General features: G+C 41.5%; 1 protein-coding gene across 1 annotated transcript in view; it reads left to right on the forward strand.

Moving 5' to 3' along the window:
• Window positions 1–2,310: 2,310 nt before the first annotated feature.
• PSD3 (pleckstrin and Sec7 domain containing 3) overlaps window positions 2,311–19,823 on the forward strand; it is a gene marked incomplete at its 5' end in the record, with an annotated part of 409,927 nt that continues 392,414 nt past the window's right edge. The window contains one exon of the mRNA XM_080929045.1: window positions 2,311–3,087. Within this exon, the coding sequence (XP_080785171.1) occupies window positions 2,311–3,087 (777 nt within the window). The remainder of the gene's footprint in view (window positions 3,088–19,823) is intronic.

The raw sequence follows: 19,823 nt of genomic DNA on the forward strand, positions 1-19,823 counted from the left end.
ATGGAAGGAGCAGCTGCTAAAGCTGATAGACCCAGGGTGTGTCATCTGCATTGTTAAATTCTCTGTCACTTTGGGAGAACACCTCCACCTTCTGCAGACTGCAGTGATAGTAACCCTGTGACACAGAATACAATCCATGCCACCTGCTGGGGGTGAGAGGTGATGGAAATAGGCAAAGGGCCATTGGGAGGTAGTTGTATCATGAGTGAAACTGTGGGGAAAAAACCATCACCCTTAACAAAGACACAGTGCCATTAAGTTATATGACATTTCTATCTTCGTTGTATGAATCTTGAAATGATGGCAGGAAAATAGGAGGCTGGCTTAGAATCCTTTCAAAGCAATGAAACCACAGTATTTCATAGAAATCACAGAGAACTATTTAGTTTAGGAATATAAATAATATTATTATTTATTATAGATGAATCATGCCTGTAGCCCCAGGACTTGACAGGTGGAAGGAGGAAGATTAAGAGTTTAAGATCATCTTGAGTTCAAGGCCGGCTTAGACCATCTGAGATCTTGTCTTAAAAATAACCCTCATATATACATGGAGTTTTGTGTGTGTGTGTGTGTGTGTGTGTGTGTGTGTGTGTGTGTGTACTGATGTCTGTGTCTACGTATAACAATACATTACAACTCAAAGAATATATATATATTTGCATATATGTATATATACTTATGTCATTTTGTGCTTACAAATTATTCTTACACAGATTATCCCATCTGACCTGTAAAAGAGTTCTGTCAATTGGGAAGGATAGACATTTATTTTATAAATAAGCCCAATGAGGTTCAAAGATATGCTGTTAGTCACACTTAATAGATGTTTACTCCAAAACTCAAGCTTATGTCTCCTAACCCCAAATTCACTGCTGAATCTCAGCAGTAATTCCTCGGCTCCTAGAGTCTTTTTTTCAGACAGGAAGCATAAAATATGTAAATAGCCATGTAATATAGGCAAAAACAATACATATGTACACATATACATGTAGGATGTCTCTATCCACACAGATTATATTTTAATTATGTTGTTGCATGAACAAATTTCCTCTAGGCTTCAAGCATGTGTGTACATTCCAAGAGTGGAGCGAACAGTTGCTGAGAGTTGGTTGTGCCCTTTGAACTATCCGTTTAATCCCTGCATCAACAGCAGACCTGTAAACTGGGTTTGCTTAGCTCGTCTTAGAGACAATCAGAAGTTTTCTCTAAGTGGAAGGAAGACTCAGAGAAATATTTGTCACCAAAGTTTGTCTTTTCAATTAAAATGCTATTTATATCCAATAATAACCATGGTTACTCTGTATCTTACCCCCTACTTCTCACCCAGGACCAACACTCCTTTAGTAGCCGGACCCCCCATATTTAATGATTTCTCATGAAGGTTTCCTACACATGCCTTCTAAGCCAGCCCTCCCATCAGCCCCCAACCCTCAGCTACTTCTCTGCATTTCCAATATTCCAGCCCATACAACTTAGAACAGAAATATTTGTCACTGCTGCAAAAAGTTCACAAATTAAAAGGTAGAAAGAAGCTTCTGGGCCCACCACTACCACTTTCTGGGCTTCCTCCAGAAGCCCCTTTATGACCCAAATGCACAGGGCTGGTGGTGGGCCGCACATGGACGCTGATCACCTCAGAAGTCCCGCCTCTCAGTCATTTCAGCAACATTTGAATTTGCGGACAATACTTTCAAACTATAATATTAAAGAATTTGACATGGACAATGAGACCTACCTCCATTGGGAACTCTTAAGGAGCCATAGTCTTTAAAGAAGAGCTCATGGAGTATTCCAGTTGTTTGGATGTGTGTTTCACATATACAGACAGAGGAGACTGACTGAAAGTCCTTTTCAGTGTTTACTGGAAGTTTCAATTATAAACCACATAGTGTCTTTCAGATCAGACTCCAAATCACAGGAGTAGTCAAGATAATTTAGCATTAATCAATCGAATCAACACTTAAAGGTAAAGAAATGATCCCATTTGGACATAGGTGTAGTAGGCTGTCTTAACTGCCACACACACACACACACACACACACACACACACACACACACACACAATCTGTCACGTGTACACTGTTCTCCACAACTGTTTGTTTTTGTGCCTCTGAGCAGAGTCCAGTTCTTCAGCAAACACGGTCCTCTGTCCCCCAACCCACAGAAAATCCCCTGGGTGCTAAAGGTGTGTTATTTCCTTCCACAGACTGATGGTGAAACCATGGGGCTGAGTCATGTCTGCCTGCAGCTGCTGAGACACTGAGGTCTGAAACCCTGGCAAAGACCAGCTCTGCTCCCTTGGAGGAAATGGCCAAGCAGCCTCAGCCACAGCAGATGAAAACTTCCTTCCTTTTCATCCAGCTGCAGCCCCCTCCAATCCGAGCTACCCAAACTGTCCCCGCCCCATCTCCAGCCACTGCAATCTCAACAGAAGCCCCAGGGGACCTGGAGGAGGAACACATTTTCCCAAGTCCCAGGACAAGCGTCTTCTCTGCTCCCTGGAACCCCACACGTACACAGGGCTTAGCTACTTCTTCCAGCCTGCTGCCCGAGGAAGGCCCTGGAACACAGAGACCAGCTGCTTTCAATTGCTATTCACTGAAGGAAAAGAAGGAAGAAACAGAGAAATCCCACAACCTGCCTGTAAGGAGGGGTGGTGTTTGTGGATCCCCACATAGTGGGCGTTGCCTGGCCCCTGCTTCTAGGAAACTTGGCCTACCACAACAACTTCCATGTAGGCTCGCTAGCCCAGCTCCTACACGGAATTATGGAAGCAGCAGTCCTTCCATAGGCTGGAAGCACTGGCCAGTCATTTCTGCCCACGAGGACCTGTGGGATATGGACCCAGAAGCCAGGAATACCATCGAATTCTCGGTTCCACAAAGCACCTTGTCCTATGCAGCTGACAGAGGCAAGAGAGCACTCCAGAGGAGAGGGACTGTTAACCAAGAGGTACACCCAAAGAACTGCGAAGAAGAAATAGGTACCACAGTGCCAGCAACAAGGGCACAGCTCTTCAGGTACTGCCCCACCGTTCAGATCAGCCAGAGCTGCCTGGCCCCACCCGCTGCTGTGCCTCTCAAGGTAAGAACCTGGATTTACTGGAATTCTCTAGACTCTGGCTAATGCACTGCAAAGGGAATGGAGACAGGGCACAGAATGGAAGTTCTGACCCTGGGCCACTCTTGTAGGTCACCTGTGTCTCAGGAGCAGAGGTGCTATCTGCTGCGCTACTCTTTTGGCTCTCTCTCACTCCGCCGCCTTCCCAGTCACTGGTAACATCTTGTGCTAAAGGAGACAACAGAAATCAGTTTCTCAAGATTTCTGCCTTAGAAAGTTGAGTAAGGAAGAGCATACTGTATAAGAGAAGACCAGAAGGAGCCACCGAGGTACACAGACCTGGGATGGTGGAGGGAGAGCGGCCAGCCCTTAAACTAGCCGCTTGCTCGCGTCTGTTAATTCTCATAATCATTCTGAGAAACTGAGGTTCGTATTTCTAGTTTCAGATATCATAATTAAGGTGTGGCTAAGCTGAAGTCCTCTCCCTCCTTTCAAATAAAAGGAATAAAAGCAAACCCTGGTTATTTTTAAGGGTCTCGCTGAGAAAAATGGGAAGGAGGGCTTCAAGGGGGAGTAGTGTTTTTCAGAACTGCAGCACATCCTTGGAACACTTGATGGATCCCCTCACCCACATGACTTTTAGACCCCACATTTACCTGCCGTCTGTACCTGGCACCGGGTGGATGAGCAGTCCTGAACGCAAGTGTCTGTCTGCATCAGGAACTGAGAGGTCTCCCCGCGTGGTAGCCGGGGAATCCTTTGCGCTCCTGTGGGCTCTTCTTTTGATAGTACCCATGCTGTGAGGTATTAGCTTCCTGCTCTCTGCATCTCTGGACCACACTTCTGTTACGCTGTCTCCCGATGTCCACCCTCCCTCTTCAGCCAGCTCAGGTGCATCACTCTCAAGATAGGTAAACAAAATTTAAAACTTTTTCCTTTCCCAGCAGCAGGGGGATTTGAAGAGTGAGGATTGGGTAAGCCTGAGTCTCTAGGCAAGGATTAGTGGAATGAGCTACAAAAGCTGTGCTGTCTGTAGAGGGATGGCATGAAAGGGACTGTCAGGGAAGCCATAGAGAATTAGATGAAATTCAAAGCAGCCTTCTGAGAGCTTGGAGGTGACCAGCTCCTTCTGGGTCCTGTGCCTGTCTCCTGGCTGTTTTTGCACATGGCCCTGCCTTATCTTTGCTCTTTCAGTCAGAGGGTCTGCAAAGCCACAATTAAGAGTCCACATTCTCTCTGGGCAGAAGCAACTGGAGCATTCTTCCTTAAGAAATAGCTTACATTCCATCTGCGTTTTTGTATCTCTCTTTCTGCAAGGATTTAGGAGACAGGACATTTGTGCATCTGAGCCTAATCTCTGGATATAGGTTCTCACAGCACTTATCTGTTGAATAGTTAATGACTCATCTCTGATCTTTTTCCCTCTGGTCTTAGAAACATAGGCCCAAGATTTAGAGCTGTGGCCAGTTCTCTGGGGAGATGTACTTTGGAAGTTGGCCCAAGAATGTAGTTCAGCAACAGAAGCTTTATTTTAGCTTCCTGGTGAATGGACCACCAACCCAGATATCTGTCCTGCCTAAACTAAAGGTTACAGAATTCCTAGGGGGAAATGGATGTCTCAAGTCCAAGCTCCAACTGTAAGAAAGCCACAAGTATAGAGCCTCAGTTTTCCCCATCTTGAAACCAACAGCGTCCCTTACTTTACAGTTGCTACACACAGACATTTCTGTTCTCAAGTGTGGGTCACAAATGACCTTCCCTGCCTGTATTCTTTTTGTAAAATCTTGTGACAGTAAGTACTGAACCAAAGGCAGTTCACATGCTGGACAGCACTGTATCACTGACTCACAGCGCTAACAGCATATCTATCTTGAGGGAAAAGAGGAGAATCAAGACGAATAGAATACTAAGGGAGACCCAAGAAGGGCTGGAGTCTCGAGTGAAGGCTTCCAGAATCCAGTCTGAGAATGGGACTACAAAAGCTTATCACAGTGATTGTGAGATCATTCCTTCAGATCTAAAAATCCCTTTAATGCTTTACAAGCAACATTTGTCAGGTGGTCCAGCCTCAGGCTATGTATTTATTATTTGTGTATTGCTTGTTGTGTTTTTTTAATCAACAAAGAGAGTTTTTCATTTTTCCTTTGTCCAACCCTGGTCATCCTTTACCACCCATAATATGAAAGATTCTGAGAAGCGCCTAGTATCTTCTTGGTCAATCAACTACAAAAGGTAAGTCCCTCACAGTGGAATCTTATAGTTGATGTAAAGGAAAATACTGTCAATTACATGCAGTAAAGTTTGCTCGTTCCTATGTGCACGTTGGAGAGCTGAGGTCTTTATGTCATCTTTCCCAGGGAAAACAAAGTGCATGTCAAGGATAAACCTTCATTGCACTAGTACAAACAGACAAATATATTCTCTTAGGGTTTAAGTGCCCAGGCTCTAGAGTGAACATTGACTTTCATCCTCTGACTATAAAGAATGGGTGCAGTTAATCAAATCACCTGGATCTTCCATTGGAGGATGACTGGGAACTAGTAAAAAACTACTTAACTCTAGTTCTCCCACTCTGTGGCCTAGACAGTTTCCATGTGCTCTTCTCCCTTCCACGAGAACGTACGTTGCAGCATTGCCAAACCCTGGATGGGAGACAATGCTTGAAATGGTCAGTAACTTAGTAGGACTCACAGCTAGGACACAGTAGCTTAGGACCAACTGTCAAATCATCTACCCAGAGTACAGGTTTCCCTCAGCCTTCTTTCCTGACCTCTACAGCTGGGGATATTCTGGTGGAAGGTAACCTGGTGTGTCCTGCAGCCTAATTAGCATACTAATTTCTGTGGTGGGAGAGTGGGTGAAGGGCTGAGGACTATCAGCTCTATCTGAGCATTGGGTCACTCAGCACCACCAGCTGTCTGCGTTGGGAGAAGGTGGGGCTGTGGCTCATGGTGATGCCAGCAGAGGTCCTTCATATGCCCATGGCTGGTCTGTCAGAGTAAATTAGGAAAAGTCCAGAGTCTGTGCCAGAGCTACCTTCACCTTACTGTCTACTCCATGTTTTACTGCCCCTCAGTGGGAGGACAAGGAACTGTCCACATAAACCAAGTTAGGGAATAGAGGTAGCAGAGGATAACAGACAGGATTGCAAAGAGGGTATGGGAAACAACTCAATAATCGTTTCTAGAATTTAGAGATATGTAAAAACATGTGTTCCTATCTTACATGTTGTATTCTAAAACAGCACTGACCATTTATGTGTAAATACATTTAAAAAGTTAGTAGTGAGCTTATTTCAAAATTCTGTCCTGCAAACGCCATCCATAAACCCCACAAAATGTCATCTACAATTCAAATTTCTCAAAATCCAGAACTCTCTGGGCTTTTTGTTGTTTTATTTTGTTGTTATTGTTGTTGTTTGTTTGTTTGCTTTTGTGTCATTTCTCCCTTGCTCTCTCACAATTTGAAGTCAATTCCAATCAGCTTTCTGAGTTTTCTTTACTTCCTTCTAGGAGTGTTCATGGTTTGGGAAACACAGACATGGGAATAATAGAGGTTTAACCAGCACATTCCAGTGACAGAAACAGAAGGCAGGAGATCTTCTGGTAGTCAGATCCTGCCTTAGGAGACTACAGGAGATTTCCTGGAAGTTAGAGCCTGCCCTGGGAGACCACAGGAAATAGTTTTAACTCTGTTTTGCATTATTAGTCCTTGAAACAAAACCAGCAAATCATCTTTAAGTCTATAACATACACTAGATTTTTGGTAGAATGTTTTTATTCAGATAAAAGATAGGATGTGCTGGAATCCAAGAGATTAAAAAAAGGAATGAAAACTAAATTTTAAAAGCTCTGGATCTGCCAATAAACTGGCCCCATGGCCTCTAATGAGTCCCTAAGCAAAGCTAGCTCGAGTTCTGTGCTCTCAGAGGGCTTTCCAACTCTGTGGCAACTATGAATCCGTGAATCTGAAAGGGGAAGAGTATTTCATGAGATAAAGAACCAACACATTTCACTCCATCTATTATACCTTACTTGTCTCTAAAGATTCATTAACCTCTCAGTTAACTACAATGTCAAAAGGTCCGTACAAAGGGGCGTATCTTTCTAGGGCCACACCGAGGCTCCAGCGTGGAGTTAAAATTCAGTCAGCCTCAGTTCTCATCACAGAATGGTAGAGTCTCCGTTGCCAGCTGTCAGATCCTACACCGCTCCTTTTTCTGACCAAGTCTAGCTTGAATAAAATTCTATTTGAAGACTGACCCCTGAGCCTTGGACTATTAACGCCCCAGGAAACTGTCATTTCCCTTCTCAGGGAAATATTCTTTCCTTTCTCAAGCGTGTTTCACTTTTCTGGCATGTCATAAATTTAGAAACCATTCTACTCATGAAATGGTACCCTAGATAATGTTGTCTCTATTTTAATCTACCTTGGTGATTAATGCTGAACTTTCAGAAGGAATCGGAACGAAGAGAAAGCAGCACAAGTGCTCATATAGAAATGTTAACAGTGACAAAGCTAAATGTGCAATGGAGCATTCTGTTTGGAAGACTCCGGTGTGCAGAAGATAGTGCTGATTGCATTGCAAGACTTAGTTTTACTCCATTTCATGCTACATTGATTTTGACAAAGATGTGGTGATTTATTCCTTGAATAAATAACGGTTGAGATAGCAGAATGGGTTTCAACTTTCCTCTCGTAATTTGCCTTGGAATCTCCATGACAACACACTCTCTTCCTCCCTTCCTTTGACATTCACACAAAGTCCTGTGGACAGTTGTATGCATGGTGTTGCCTGTCAGGTAATTACACAAAGCTGTGTTTCAGTCTACTCACAGGAAGAAAAGGGCAGAATACATAGGACTGCAATATAGCTGTGTGGCCCTGTGACATGGAGAAAAGCAACCAGACAGTGATTAACACCTGAGGGTTCTAGCTTTCTTTATAATTCAAAGTAGCAAAAGTAAGGCTTTTTAAGGTCTTTATCCTGAATCTGAGCTCCATGGCAGTTATGTGGAAAGATTAGACTGTCTGTTTTAGTTTCTCCCCTTGTGCCAGGGCACTCTGTACCCAGACCCCACTGGGAGAGAACTGGTCCCTCAGTAGTGCTGAAACACAGGCTTACAGGAATATCAGGCCAAAGTCAGAATCAGCAAGACCAGCTAACACCAGAATTAAGCAGATTGTGAGAGGCAAGTCCAAGAACCAAAGCAACAAAAACCAAGGCTACGTGGCATCATCAGAACTCAGTTCTCCAACCAGAGCAAGTCCTAAATACACCAAAACACTAGAAAAGCAAGATTCTGATTAAAAATAACAACTCATAATGATGTTAGAGGACTTAAAGAAAGTCATAAATAACTTCCTTAAAGAAATACAGGACAACACAGGTAAACAGGTAGAAGCCTTTTAGAGGAAACACAAAAATCCTTAAGAGAATCACAGAAAAATACAAGTAAACAGGTGAAGGAATTGAACAAAACCATCCAGGATCTAAAAACAGAAATAGAAACAATAAAGAAATCACAAAGGGAGACAACCCTAGTGATAGAAAACCTAAGAAAGAGATCAGGGGTTATAGACATAAGCATCACCAAAAAAATATAAGAGATAGAAGAGAAAATCTCAGGAGCAGAAAATACCATAGAAAACATTGACACAACAGTAAAAGAAAATACAAAAGAAAAAAGCTGCTAACCCAAAACATCCATAAAATCCAGGACACAATGAAAAGATCAAACCTTAAGATAATAGGTGCAGAAGAGAACAAAGTTTCCCAATTAAAGTTTCAGTAAATATCTTCAACAAACTAATAGAAGAAAACTTCCCTAAGCTAAAAAAAGATATGACCATAAACATACAAGAAGCCTACAGATCACTGAATAGAATGGACCAGAAAAGAAATTCTTCATGTCACATTATAGTCAAAACACCAAATGCACAAAACAAGGCAATAATATTAAAAGCGGTATGGAAAAAAGGTCATGTAACATACAAAGGTCGACCTATCAAAATAATGCCAGACTTCTCAACAAAGAATATGAAAGCTAGAAGATCCTTGGTAGATGTCATACAAATCCTAAGAGAACACAAATGCCAGCCCAGGCTACTTTATCCAACAAAACTCTCAATTAACATAGATGAAGAAACCAAGATATTTCATAACAAAACCAAATTTACACTATATCTTTTCACAAATCTAGCCCTACAAAGGATAATAGATAGAAAACTTAAACATGAAAAAAGAAAACACATCCTAGAAAAAGCAAGAAAGTAATCTTTCAACTAACCCAAAAGAAGACAGCCACAAAATATAATTTCATCTCTAACAACAAAAATAACAGGAAACAACAATCATTGGTCCATAATATCTCTCAATATCAATGAACTCAGTTCCCCAGTAAAGAGACATACACTGCCAGACTGAATACACAAGGAGGACCCAAAATTTTGCTGCATACAGGAAACACACCTAAATGACAAAGACAGACATTACCTCAGAGTAAAAGACTGGAAAACAACTTTCCAAGCAAATGGTCCCAAGAAACAAGTTGGAGTAGCCATTCTAATAATCAAATAAAATCTACTTTCAATCAAAAGTTATCAAAAAAAATAAGAAAGGACACTTTGTAATCCTCAAAGGAAAAATCCACCATAATGAAATATTAATTCTAAATATCTGTACCCTAAATGCAAGGGCATTTACATTCATAAAAGAAAATTTACTAAAGCTCAAAGCACACATTGTACCTCACACAATAATAGTGGGAGTTGGTTCTTTGAGATAATCAACAAGATAGATAAACCTTTAGTCAGACTAACCAGAGAACACAGAGATAGTATTTAAATTAACAAAATTGGGAATGAAAAGGGAGATATAACAACAGAAACTGAGGAAATTTTAAAAAATCATCAGATCTTACTACAAAAGCCTATACTTAACAAAACTGGCAAATCTATAGGAAATGGACAACTTCTAGACAGATACCAGGTACCAAAGTTAAATCAGGATCAGAAAAACCATCTAAATGATTCCATAACCCCTAAAGAAATAGCAGCAGTCAGCAAAAGTCTCCCAATCCAAAAAAAAAAAAAAAAAAAAAAAAAAACACCCAGGACTAGATGGGTTTAGTGCAGAATTCTATTGGACTTTCATAGAGACCTAATACCAATACTCTCCAAATTATTCCACAAAGCAGAAACAGAAGAAAAACTACCCAATTCTTTCTATGAAGCCACAATTATGATTATACCTAAACCACACAAAGACCCAACAAAGAAATAAAACTTCAGACCAATTTCCCTTATGAACATCTATGCAAAAATACCAAATAATTTTTTTGCAAACAGAATCTAAGAACATAGCAAAACTATCATCCATCATGATCAAGTAGACTTCATTCCAGAGATGCAGGGATGGTACAATATAAGGAAATCTATCAACATAATCCACTATATAAATAAACTCAAAGAAAAAAACACATGATCATCTTATTAGATGTTGTGAAAGCATTTGAAAAAAAATCAGCATCACTTTGTGTTAAAGGTCTTGGAAAGATCAGGAATTCAAGGCTCATACATAAACATAGAAAAAGCAATATACAACAAACCAGTAGCCACCATCAAACTAAGTGGAAAGAAATTTGAAGCAATTCCACTAAAATCAGGGACTAGACAAGGATGCCCACTCTTTCCCTACCTATTTAATATAGTCCTGGGCAGAGCAATTAAACAACAAAAGAATGTCAAAGGGATACAAACTAGAAAGAAAGAAGTCAAAATACCACAATTTGCAGATGATATGTTAGTATACTTAAGTAACCCCAAAGTTAAGTGACCCAGAGAAATCCTACAGCTGATAAACAACTTCAGCAAAGTGGTTGGATATAAAATTAACTCACACAAATCAGTAACCTTGCTCTACTCAAAGGACAAACAGACTGAGAAAGAAATTAGGGAAATGACACCCTTCATAATAGTACCAAATAATATATAATACCTTGGTGTGACTCTAACCAAGCAAATGAAAGATCTATATGATAAGAACTTCAAGTCTCTGAAGAAAGAATTTGAAAAAGTTCTCAGAAGATGGAAACATATCCCATGCTCATGGATTGGCAGGATTAATATAGTAAAAATGATTATCTTGCCTAAGGTGATCTACAGATTGAATGCAATCCCCATCAAAATTCCAATTCGATTCTTCATAGAGTTAGAAAGAGCAATTTGCAAATTCATTCTGAATAACAAAAAATTCAGGATAGCAAAAACTATTTTCAACAATAAAAGGACTTTTGGGGGAATCACCATCCCTGACTGCAACATGTATTACAGAGAAATAGTGATTTTAAAAAAACCATATGGTATTTGTACAGAGACAGGAAAGTAGATTAATGGAATAGAATTTATGATCCAGAATTGAACCCACACACCTATGGTCACTTGATCTTTGACAAAGGAGCTTACACCATCCAGTGGATAAAAGATAGCACTTTAAACAAACGATGCTGGTTTTACTGGCAGTCAGCATGTAGTAGAATGCAAATCAATCCATTTTTATCACTCTGTACAAAGCTCAAGTCCAAGTGGATCAAGGACCTCCACATAAAACCATATACACTGAAACTAATATAAGAGAAAGTGGGGAAGAATCTTGAACTCTTGGGCACAGGGGAAATTTTCCAGAACAGAACACCAATGATTTATGCTCTAAGATCAAGAATGGACAAATAGAACCTCTTGAAATTGCAAAGCTTCTGTAAGGCAAAGGACATTAGGACAAAATGGCAACCAACAGATTGAGAAAAGATCTTTGCTTACCCAATAAGGAGCTAATGTCTAATATATTAACTCAAGAAGTTAGACTCCAGAGACTTAAAGAACCCTATTAAAAATTGGGGTGCAAAGCTAAACAAAGAATTCTCAACTGAGGAATATCAAATGGCTGAGAAGCACCTAAAAAATATTCAACATTCTTAGTCATCAGGGAAATGCAAATCAAAACAACCCTGAGATTCCACCTCACACCAGTCAGAATGGCTAGGATCAAAACCTTAGGTTTTGATGCTGATAAGGATGTGGAGAAAGAATAACACTCCTCCACTGTTGTTGAGATTGCAAGCTGGTACAACTGCTCTAGAAATCAGTCTGACAGTTCCTTAGAAAACTGAACATAGTACTACTTGAGGACCCATCTATACCATGCCTCGACATATACCCAAAAGATGTTCTAACATCTAACAAAGACATATGTTCTGCCATGTTTATAGCAGCCTTATTTATAATAGCCAGAAGCTGGAAAGAACCCAAATGCCCTTCAACAGAGGAACAGATACAGAAAGTGTGGTACACAATGGAATACTGCTCAGCTATTAAAACAATGACTTCACGAAATTCTTTGGCAAATGGATAGATCTAGAGAATACCATCCTGAGTAAGGTAACTCAGTCACACACACACACCAAAAAATAAAAAAAATAAATAACCACCATGGTTTAAGTGGATATTAGCCCAAAAGCTTGAAATACCCCAGACACAATTCACAGACCACATGAAGCTCAAGAAGAAGGAAGACCAAAATGTGGATGCTTCAATCATCCTTAGAAGGGGGAACAAAAATATTCTCAGGAGGAAATACGGAGACAAATTTTGAAGCGGAGACTGAAGGAAAAGTCATCTAGACACTGCCCCACCTGGGGATCCAGCCCATACACAGCCACCAAACCCAGACAAGTTTGGTGATGTCAAAAAGTGCTATAGCATCTCCTGAGACGCTCTGCCAGAGCATTACAAAGGTGGATGTTCTCAGCCAACCATTGGACTGAGAATGGGGTCCCCAATAGAGGAGTTAGAGAAAGGATGGAAGGAGCTGAAAGGGTTTGCAACCCCATAAAAACAATAATACCAACCAACCAGAACTCCTAGGGACTAAACCACTACACAATGAGCACACATGGGCAGACCCATGGCTTCAACTGCACATGTAGCAGAGGATGGTTTTGTTGGGCATCGGTGGGAGGAGAAGCCCTTGGTCTTGCCAACGCTCAACGTCCCAGTTTAGGGGAATGTCAGGGTGGGGAGGAGGAAGGGGTTGGGTAGGTAGGTGAACACCCTCATAGAAACAGGGTGAGGGGACTGGGATGGGGATATGAGGGGAATATGGGAAAGTGGATAAAATTTGAAATGTAAATAAAATATATCCAATAAAATAAAATAAAAGGGAAGGACATGACTTTTCCTGGGTGTGGTGGAGAAGAAGGTTTATTATAGATAAAAGGAGAACATAGCTGGAGGTAGAGACATCTGGGAGAGTCCAGGGTGAACATAACTAAGCTGGGCCGTGTGAGGACAGGGGAGGGGAAAACCAGGAGAGTAAATGGTAGAAGTGAAAAGACCAAGTAACCAAAGTGGCTGAATTATATAGAAAAGGGCATCTGGAGCAAGGTCAGCACAGTCCCTGGCCTGGAGTTTCGAGTAAGGAGGAGGTAGGAAATGCCAGCCATGCCCAGTAACAGGTAGAGACTGTGGAATGCTGGGAGACTCTGGGGTCCATGCCAGCTTTGAGACCTAACAATTATTAATCAGTAAGCTTTTATCCTTTAAAGACTGATGTGTGCATCTGTGTGCGAATATAAGGAGGTACAAGACTGGTGCATACATAGGTGCCTTTGTGAAAGAGTTATGCGTAATGGTAGATCACTGTCATGGATTCTGCATATGGTCTCGCCATCCTAACGTCAGTTCCCTGGGACACCTGACCCAGTGTTTCCAAAGCCAGAACAAAAAAAAAAGTGAAGAAAATCTGCCTCCCCTGAGTTGATTTACACCGATTCCTTAAACTGACCCACAGCAGTGAAATCTGTGGCGTTGGCTGCTGGGTAAACAACAGTTTTAGGGCAGTCACTGACCCTCATTTCTGGTCATCTGTAGCTGTGACTCCTTTTTATCTGCCCATTGTGCTGTGTGTTTCCTGTGATTAGAGTTCACTTTTTGGGATTTTAACTTTCAATTTCCAGGAAGTATAGATTGCATTAACCTTTCAATTGCCAGGCCCAGAAGATTGAGATTTAAGTCCTGAGGCATTCTTTTTTTTTTTTTTTTTTTTTTTTTAAAATCATCTAGAAATGTCATTTTATCTGGAAGAGGCTTGGTTGTTCTTCACTGAGTCTTCAACTTAAGGGTATGGTGCAGTGATCAAAATCAGCCCATTTGTCTCATGTCCTAGGCAGAAGGGTCTTAGGAGGATCTAGTTGTATATACACAGTCTTTTGTGATAAAGATCCCGTGTCCTAATCAATAGCACAAATTACAAATAGTGAGCAAAAATAAGTAGTAACAAAATGGTGAAGAGTACAAAAGTCAAGATGAAGAAGAGGTCAGGTTGAGGTTAAGAAGGAAGTCACGTGCCAGGAGGGACCATAGCTCCAGTGTAGTTACAAGTCTGATTTGAGCTTCTGCCCAAGCTGAGAAACACATGCTTAGCACTAGGTCTTGTTGGATATATGTTGGGGGGATCCCCGCCTCTGTTCCACCACAGGGCTGGGGAGGCAGGACACGGGAAGTTGGACCCATGAGGCCCCGGGTCATCTGGTTCCCAGGCTCTTGGACACCCAGGTGCCGCTGACAAGATGAGAACTGAGTTAGGGCGGCTGGGCAGGATCTAGCCCGGGCCGAGGTGGAATAGTGGGCAGCTCTGGCTGGTCCTGTGTGGGAGTCCTTGGTGTGTTGGCCAGGCTGGAGCTTGAATGGCTGCCACGGGTAGGAGCGCAGAGAGGCTAGGAGCTCAGAGAAACTTTCTAGGGAGACTAGTATGGCGGATCTGTAGGTGGAAGGCTTTGTCTGCAGCTCCTGACAGCAGGTCCGGATGAAAAGGAGATAGTCCATGGGCTTAAGGTATTTATTGTCATGACGGGAAGAGGATGAGTAAAACGTGTCCACCCTTTCTCAATACCTTCCCCAGGGAGGAGTGTCTTGGGAAGAAGGCTAATTGACTAAGCCTGCAGCCTTCAGGTCTCTCCTTATCATGAGAAAGAGGAAGAGGAGAAAACAGGCTTCTAAGCGGTCACAACTAAATATAACCAAGTAGAATAGAAACTAAAACAAAAACAATCACATCAGATGTTGGACAAGGCAAATTAACAAAAGAGTCCCAAAATAAGGCACAAGAATGAGAGACCCACCTGAAACACAAGAAACCCACAAATAAAACGATCTGTGTGCAGAGGGCAGGGGTGCAGCACCTCGTCAGCCCCGTGCTTGCTGCTCCAGTCTCTGGGCGGTCACAGTTGGGTAGGAGGTCCTTGTTCCGTGGTTTTCTCCACCACCCCTGGCCCTTACACTCTTTCTGCCCCCTTTTCCGGAAGCCGGGACCCCTGGGCGCTGACGATTTGATGGAGACATGCCGTTTAGATCTGTGTGTTTCACGGTTTTTCTCTCTCTGCATAAAGTCTGGCTGTGGGTCTCTGCATCTGTTCCCATCTGCTGCAGGAGGAAGCTTCTCTGAGCCACGGATCTATGAGCATAGCAGAAAACCATTGGGGATTATTTTATTCTTAGTTTTCAAATGAGATTTTTTTTCAACTTCCTTATATATGTACATGACACAATTTGATAACACAGGTATCCACTATGACAGCAGGTGTTTCTTGTTGATAGCTCTAGATCTGAAAGATTGTTTGTAACCATTCCTAGTGGTACCCCCAGCACCCCTAATTCTGTGTCTCTGTGTCTGTCTCTCTCGCTCTCTCTGCTCTGCTGTCAGAGATCTTTTTTTTTTTTTTTTTTTTTTTTTTAGTTAGTTACTAACTTTCCTCCCTTATTGGACCATCTTTTCTTTTCTTTTCTTTTTTTTTTTTTTTTGGTCATACTATGTCTGTCATTAATGTACCTTTAAAAGAATCTACTACAGGCCAGGAATCGCAACAACAGATTAGTTTAAAGAAAACATGTCATTGTGTAAAGAAGCAGTGAAAAGGCTGTGTGAGGAGTTGGGGACTCGAATACCTGAACAAGAATTTCATGGGTTTGTGGTTTACATCTCTTTATCTTTACACCCGTGTGTGTGTGTGTGTGTGTGTGTGTGAGTGTGTGTGTGTGTGTCTGTGTCTGTGTGTATGTGTGTCTGTGTCTCTGTGTATGTATGTGTATCTGTATGTGTCTGTGTTTGTGTCTGTCTGTGTGTCTGTATCTGTGTGTGTGTGTGTGTGTGTGTGTGTGTGCCCATGCTCATGTGTGTGAGTGTAAGTGAATTCCTCAGCATAAGTGTGGGGGTCAGTTCTTATCTTCTACCCTGCTTGAAGCAGGGTCTCTCTTGTTTAATACAAATACCAGGCTAGCTGGCTATACTGGCTGGTTTTGTGTCAACTTGACACAAGCTGGAGTTATCACAGAGAAAGGAGCCTCAGTTGAGGAAATGCCTCCATGAGATCCAGCTGTAAGGCATTTTATCAACTAGTGATCAAGCGGGGAGGGCCCAGCCCATTGTGGGTGGTAGAACCCCCTGGGCTGGTAGACCTGGGTTCTATAAGAAAGCTGGCTGAGTAAGCCAGGGGGAGCAAGCCAGTAAGTGACATCCCTCCATGGCCTCTGCATCAGCTCCTGCTTCCTGACCTTCTTGAGTTCCAGTCCTGACTTCCTCTGGTGATGAACAGTGATATGGAAGCATAAGCTGAATAAACCCTTTCCTTCCTAACTTGCTTCTTGGTCATGCAGTTTATGCAGGAATAGAAACCCTGAATAAGACACTGGCCCACAAGCTTCTGGGGATGCTCCTGTCTCTGTTTGCTATCTTATAGCAGGATTGCCAAGGTTGAAGTGCTTGCTGCAATGTCCAGCTTCGTGTGGTTTCTGGAGATTTGTGGCCATGTCCTGATGCTAGTATGGAAAGCTTGTGACTTGCTGAAACATCTCCACAGGGCATCCTCTTGAATAATTTTGATATAAATGTCTTTTTATGATTTTATCTGATTAGAGCTGATCATTTTGCTTTTTAAGACTACAAGTCTCATTGAGCAAAATCACTAAACAAAATGCTGCAATTTGTGCCTCGATTTCTATCCTGATTTTTGGTCTTCCAGAAATTCATACATTAAAGGCCTGGTCTCCCCAGCTTTGTGCTATTGGGAGGTAGTAGAACCTTTAAAAGATGGAGACCAGTGGGAGGTCACAGGTACTTGAAGGACTCAGAAGAACTTCAGCCCTTTAATTTTCCTCAGCAAGTTACTTTGTGCATAACTAAATTCACCAAGTAACTGGTAGAGCCCAGTTATTGAAGTTGGATAATTAGAACTGATATGGAAAAAGCCAGACCTGGTGTCACACAGTGATTGTCCCAGCACTGGGGAAACACTTAGATCCTCACAGCTTAGCTACCCTGCTAGTCTAGCCTACTTTGCAAGTTTCAGGCCAATGAATGAACCTGTCTTCCCTCTGAAAAACGTGAACTGCTGCCCAAAACACTGACACCTGACATTGACACATGTGTGCACATACGTGTACCTACATACACATGCATATACATACATACAACTACACACATGCACACACACATATCATCTGTCCTTCTCATGTGTGCACATATGTGTACCTACATACACATGCATATACATGCATACAACCACACACATGCACACACACATATACATGCATGCATGCACACACACACATACATACATACACACACAAGCACACACACATGCATGCATACTTTATGGTAGGTCATTTAAATCTACCATACAATGGAATAACTCTTTAAGCTATTTTGGGGCTTATAAATCCAGTATGGTGATGTTTTTGAAAATATTTTTCTCATGGCTTAGGCTTATGTTTAAGGAGTTCTTGAGTGGACCTGTGGCCAGGAAGTTACAGTAATATTTCTCTTTGGCCGAGCTTTTTGACCTAGTTTTCTAAATCTCCTAAGTGAATAATCTTTGGGAAAAATTGTGTCGTCAACAGCTGGATCTGGTCTGAAGAATCAGCTTTACTCTTGCTTGAAACAGCATACAAAATAAACACATTAAAGTGAAGTAAGGTTTCCTGCTTTCTGTGCTATTTTTAAAAGCTAGTGTAAATTTCTCACCTTTCTTATTAAATAATGTATTCCTTTGGGCCCCACTAGGGATTTATGTGTACTGGACCAGCACTCCACCCCTGAGCAACATTTCCTCTTCCCAACTTTCCTTCTTAGATAATATCTAAAGGTCAGCTCAAACTTTGGACTTTGGACTTGCAATCCTCCTGCAGCAGCTTTGAAGTTCCTGAGATTAGAGACCTGGCTCACTAGACTGGCTGAGGCCTGTCTGCATTTTGTACAGTTTGTGGGGGGGGGGAGATAAATAAATGAAGTTGTATAGTGAAATGAACGCAGGAATTGTATAATTATATTAGTTACTTTATATAGTATCGAATTGATTTTTTAAGTGTTTACATTTATCATAAAGCATCACAGATAGAAATTTTCTTCCCTGGTCTCTTTAGCCTTAATGTTTAGGACAGATGAATATATATGTGTCTTAGTTTGGGTTTCCATTGCTGTGAAGAGATACTATGACCAAAGCAATTCTTATAAGGAACAGTATTTAACTGGGGCTGGTTTACGGTTTCAGAGGTTCAGTACGTTTTTACTATGTCAGGAAGCATGGCAGCATCCAGGTAGACATGATGCTGGAAGAAAGGAGAGCCTTGATCTAAAGACAACCAGGAGAGACAGAAAATTTGGGTGTGGATCTTCATGTGTATACTGTAATGTTCTCTCTCCATTTGAAAGATTCCCTCTTCTACATAGCAGGCAGTAATAGCAAAGGAATAATGGCAGCCTTTAAGATGTTGCTAAGAGTCAGCAGAAACAGAAATTGCTGCTGAGAATGTGGTCCAAGCCATGACCTGATGCTACTTCCTGATCAAAGCACACAGTGGGGAGCATCTGGAGTGTTCATGCAACACTTTGAATGAGGTTCCTTGGGCAATTCTGGTATATGATCAGTAAACCCTATGACTGTTGGCCATAAATGACGTCCGGAAACATTTTACACTTCTAACAATATGCCAGTTCCCAACAGTTATAGCCGTAGATTCGCTTTTCTGTTTCTTTCCCTTAGCCAGATGGCAATTAAGACCTCTTAGGCCTACCTTTATCATGAATGCTACACAAAGAACACACAACCAAGAAATTATAGAATTGATTACCACCACAGATGAAACTGGTTTTCTCTTATGAAATGATGGGGTCCTTGGGAAGAAAAATTAAATTACTAATGAACAATGTGTAAAGCAGGTATAAAAATCTATCAGATCACAGAAAAAGCTATTTGATTATTTTAATAAAATAATATTTAAATATAGTTTTCTATCCTGTACTTGTGTATACCCTGGGTATCTGTAGATACTCTGTGGTTCTCAGAGTGTTTGTAGACCACTGAACTTAGACAAATGGTCTGGAGATACTCATGACAGGATCATGGGGTCAGTGAGGTTGCTCAGTGGATAAAGGTACTTTCTGCCCAATCAGATGGCCTGAGTTTGATCCTCAGTACCATAAAGTGAAAGAAATCAACAGCACAAGTTGTACTCTGGCCTCCACATTTGCACCATAGTGCCCACTTGGGTAATAATTTCTCAAAAAGAGTATTTCTTTTAATTATCTTATCCTATACATTGTGGGTTAGGCAAATGACATTTTGATAATGTCAAACTCTTCATTTGTGCATGTGTGACAACTGGGACAGTACTCACACTTTAGCTTTTGACATCACAGGGAGAACCTA

The sequence above is a fragment of the Micromys minutus genome (genome assembly GCF_963924665.1).
Source record: "Micromys minutus genome assembly, chromosome: 14".
NCBI lineage: Eukaryota > Metazoa > Chordata > Mammalia > Rodentia > Muridae > Micromys > Micromys minutus.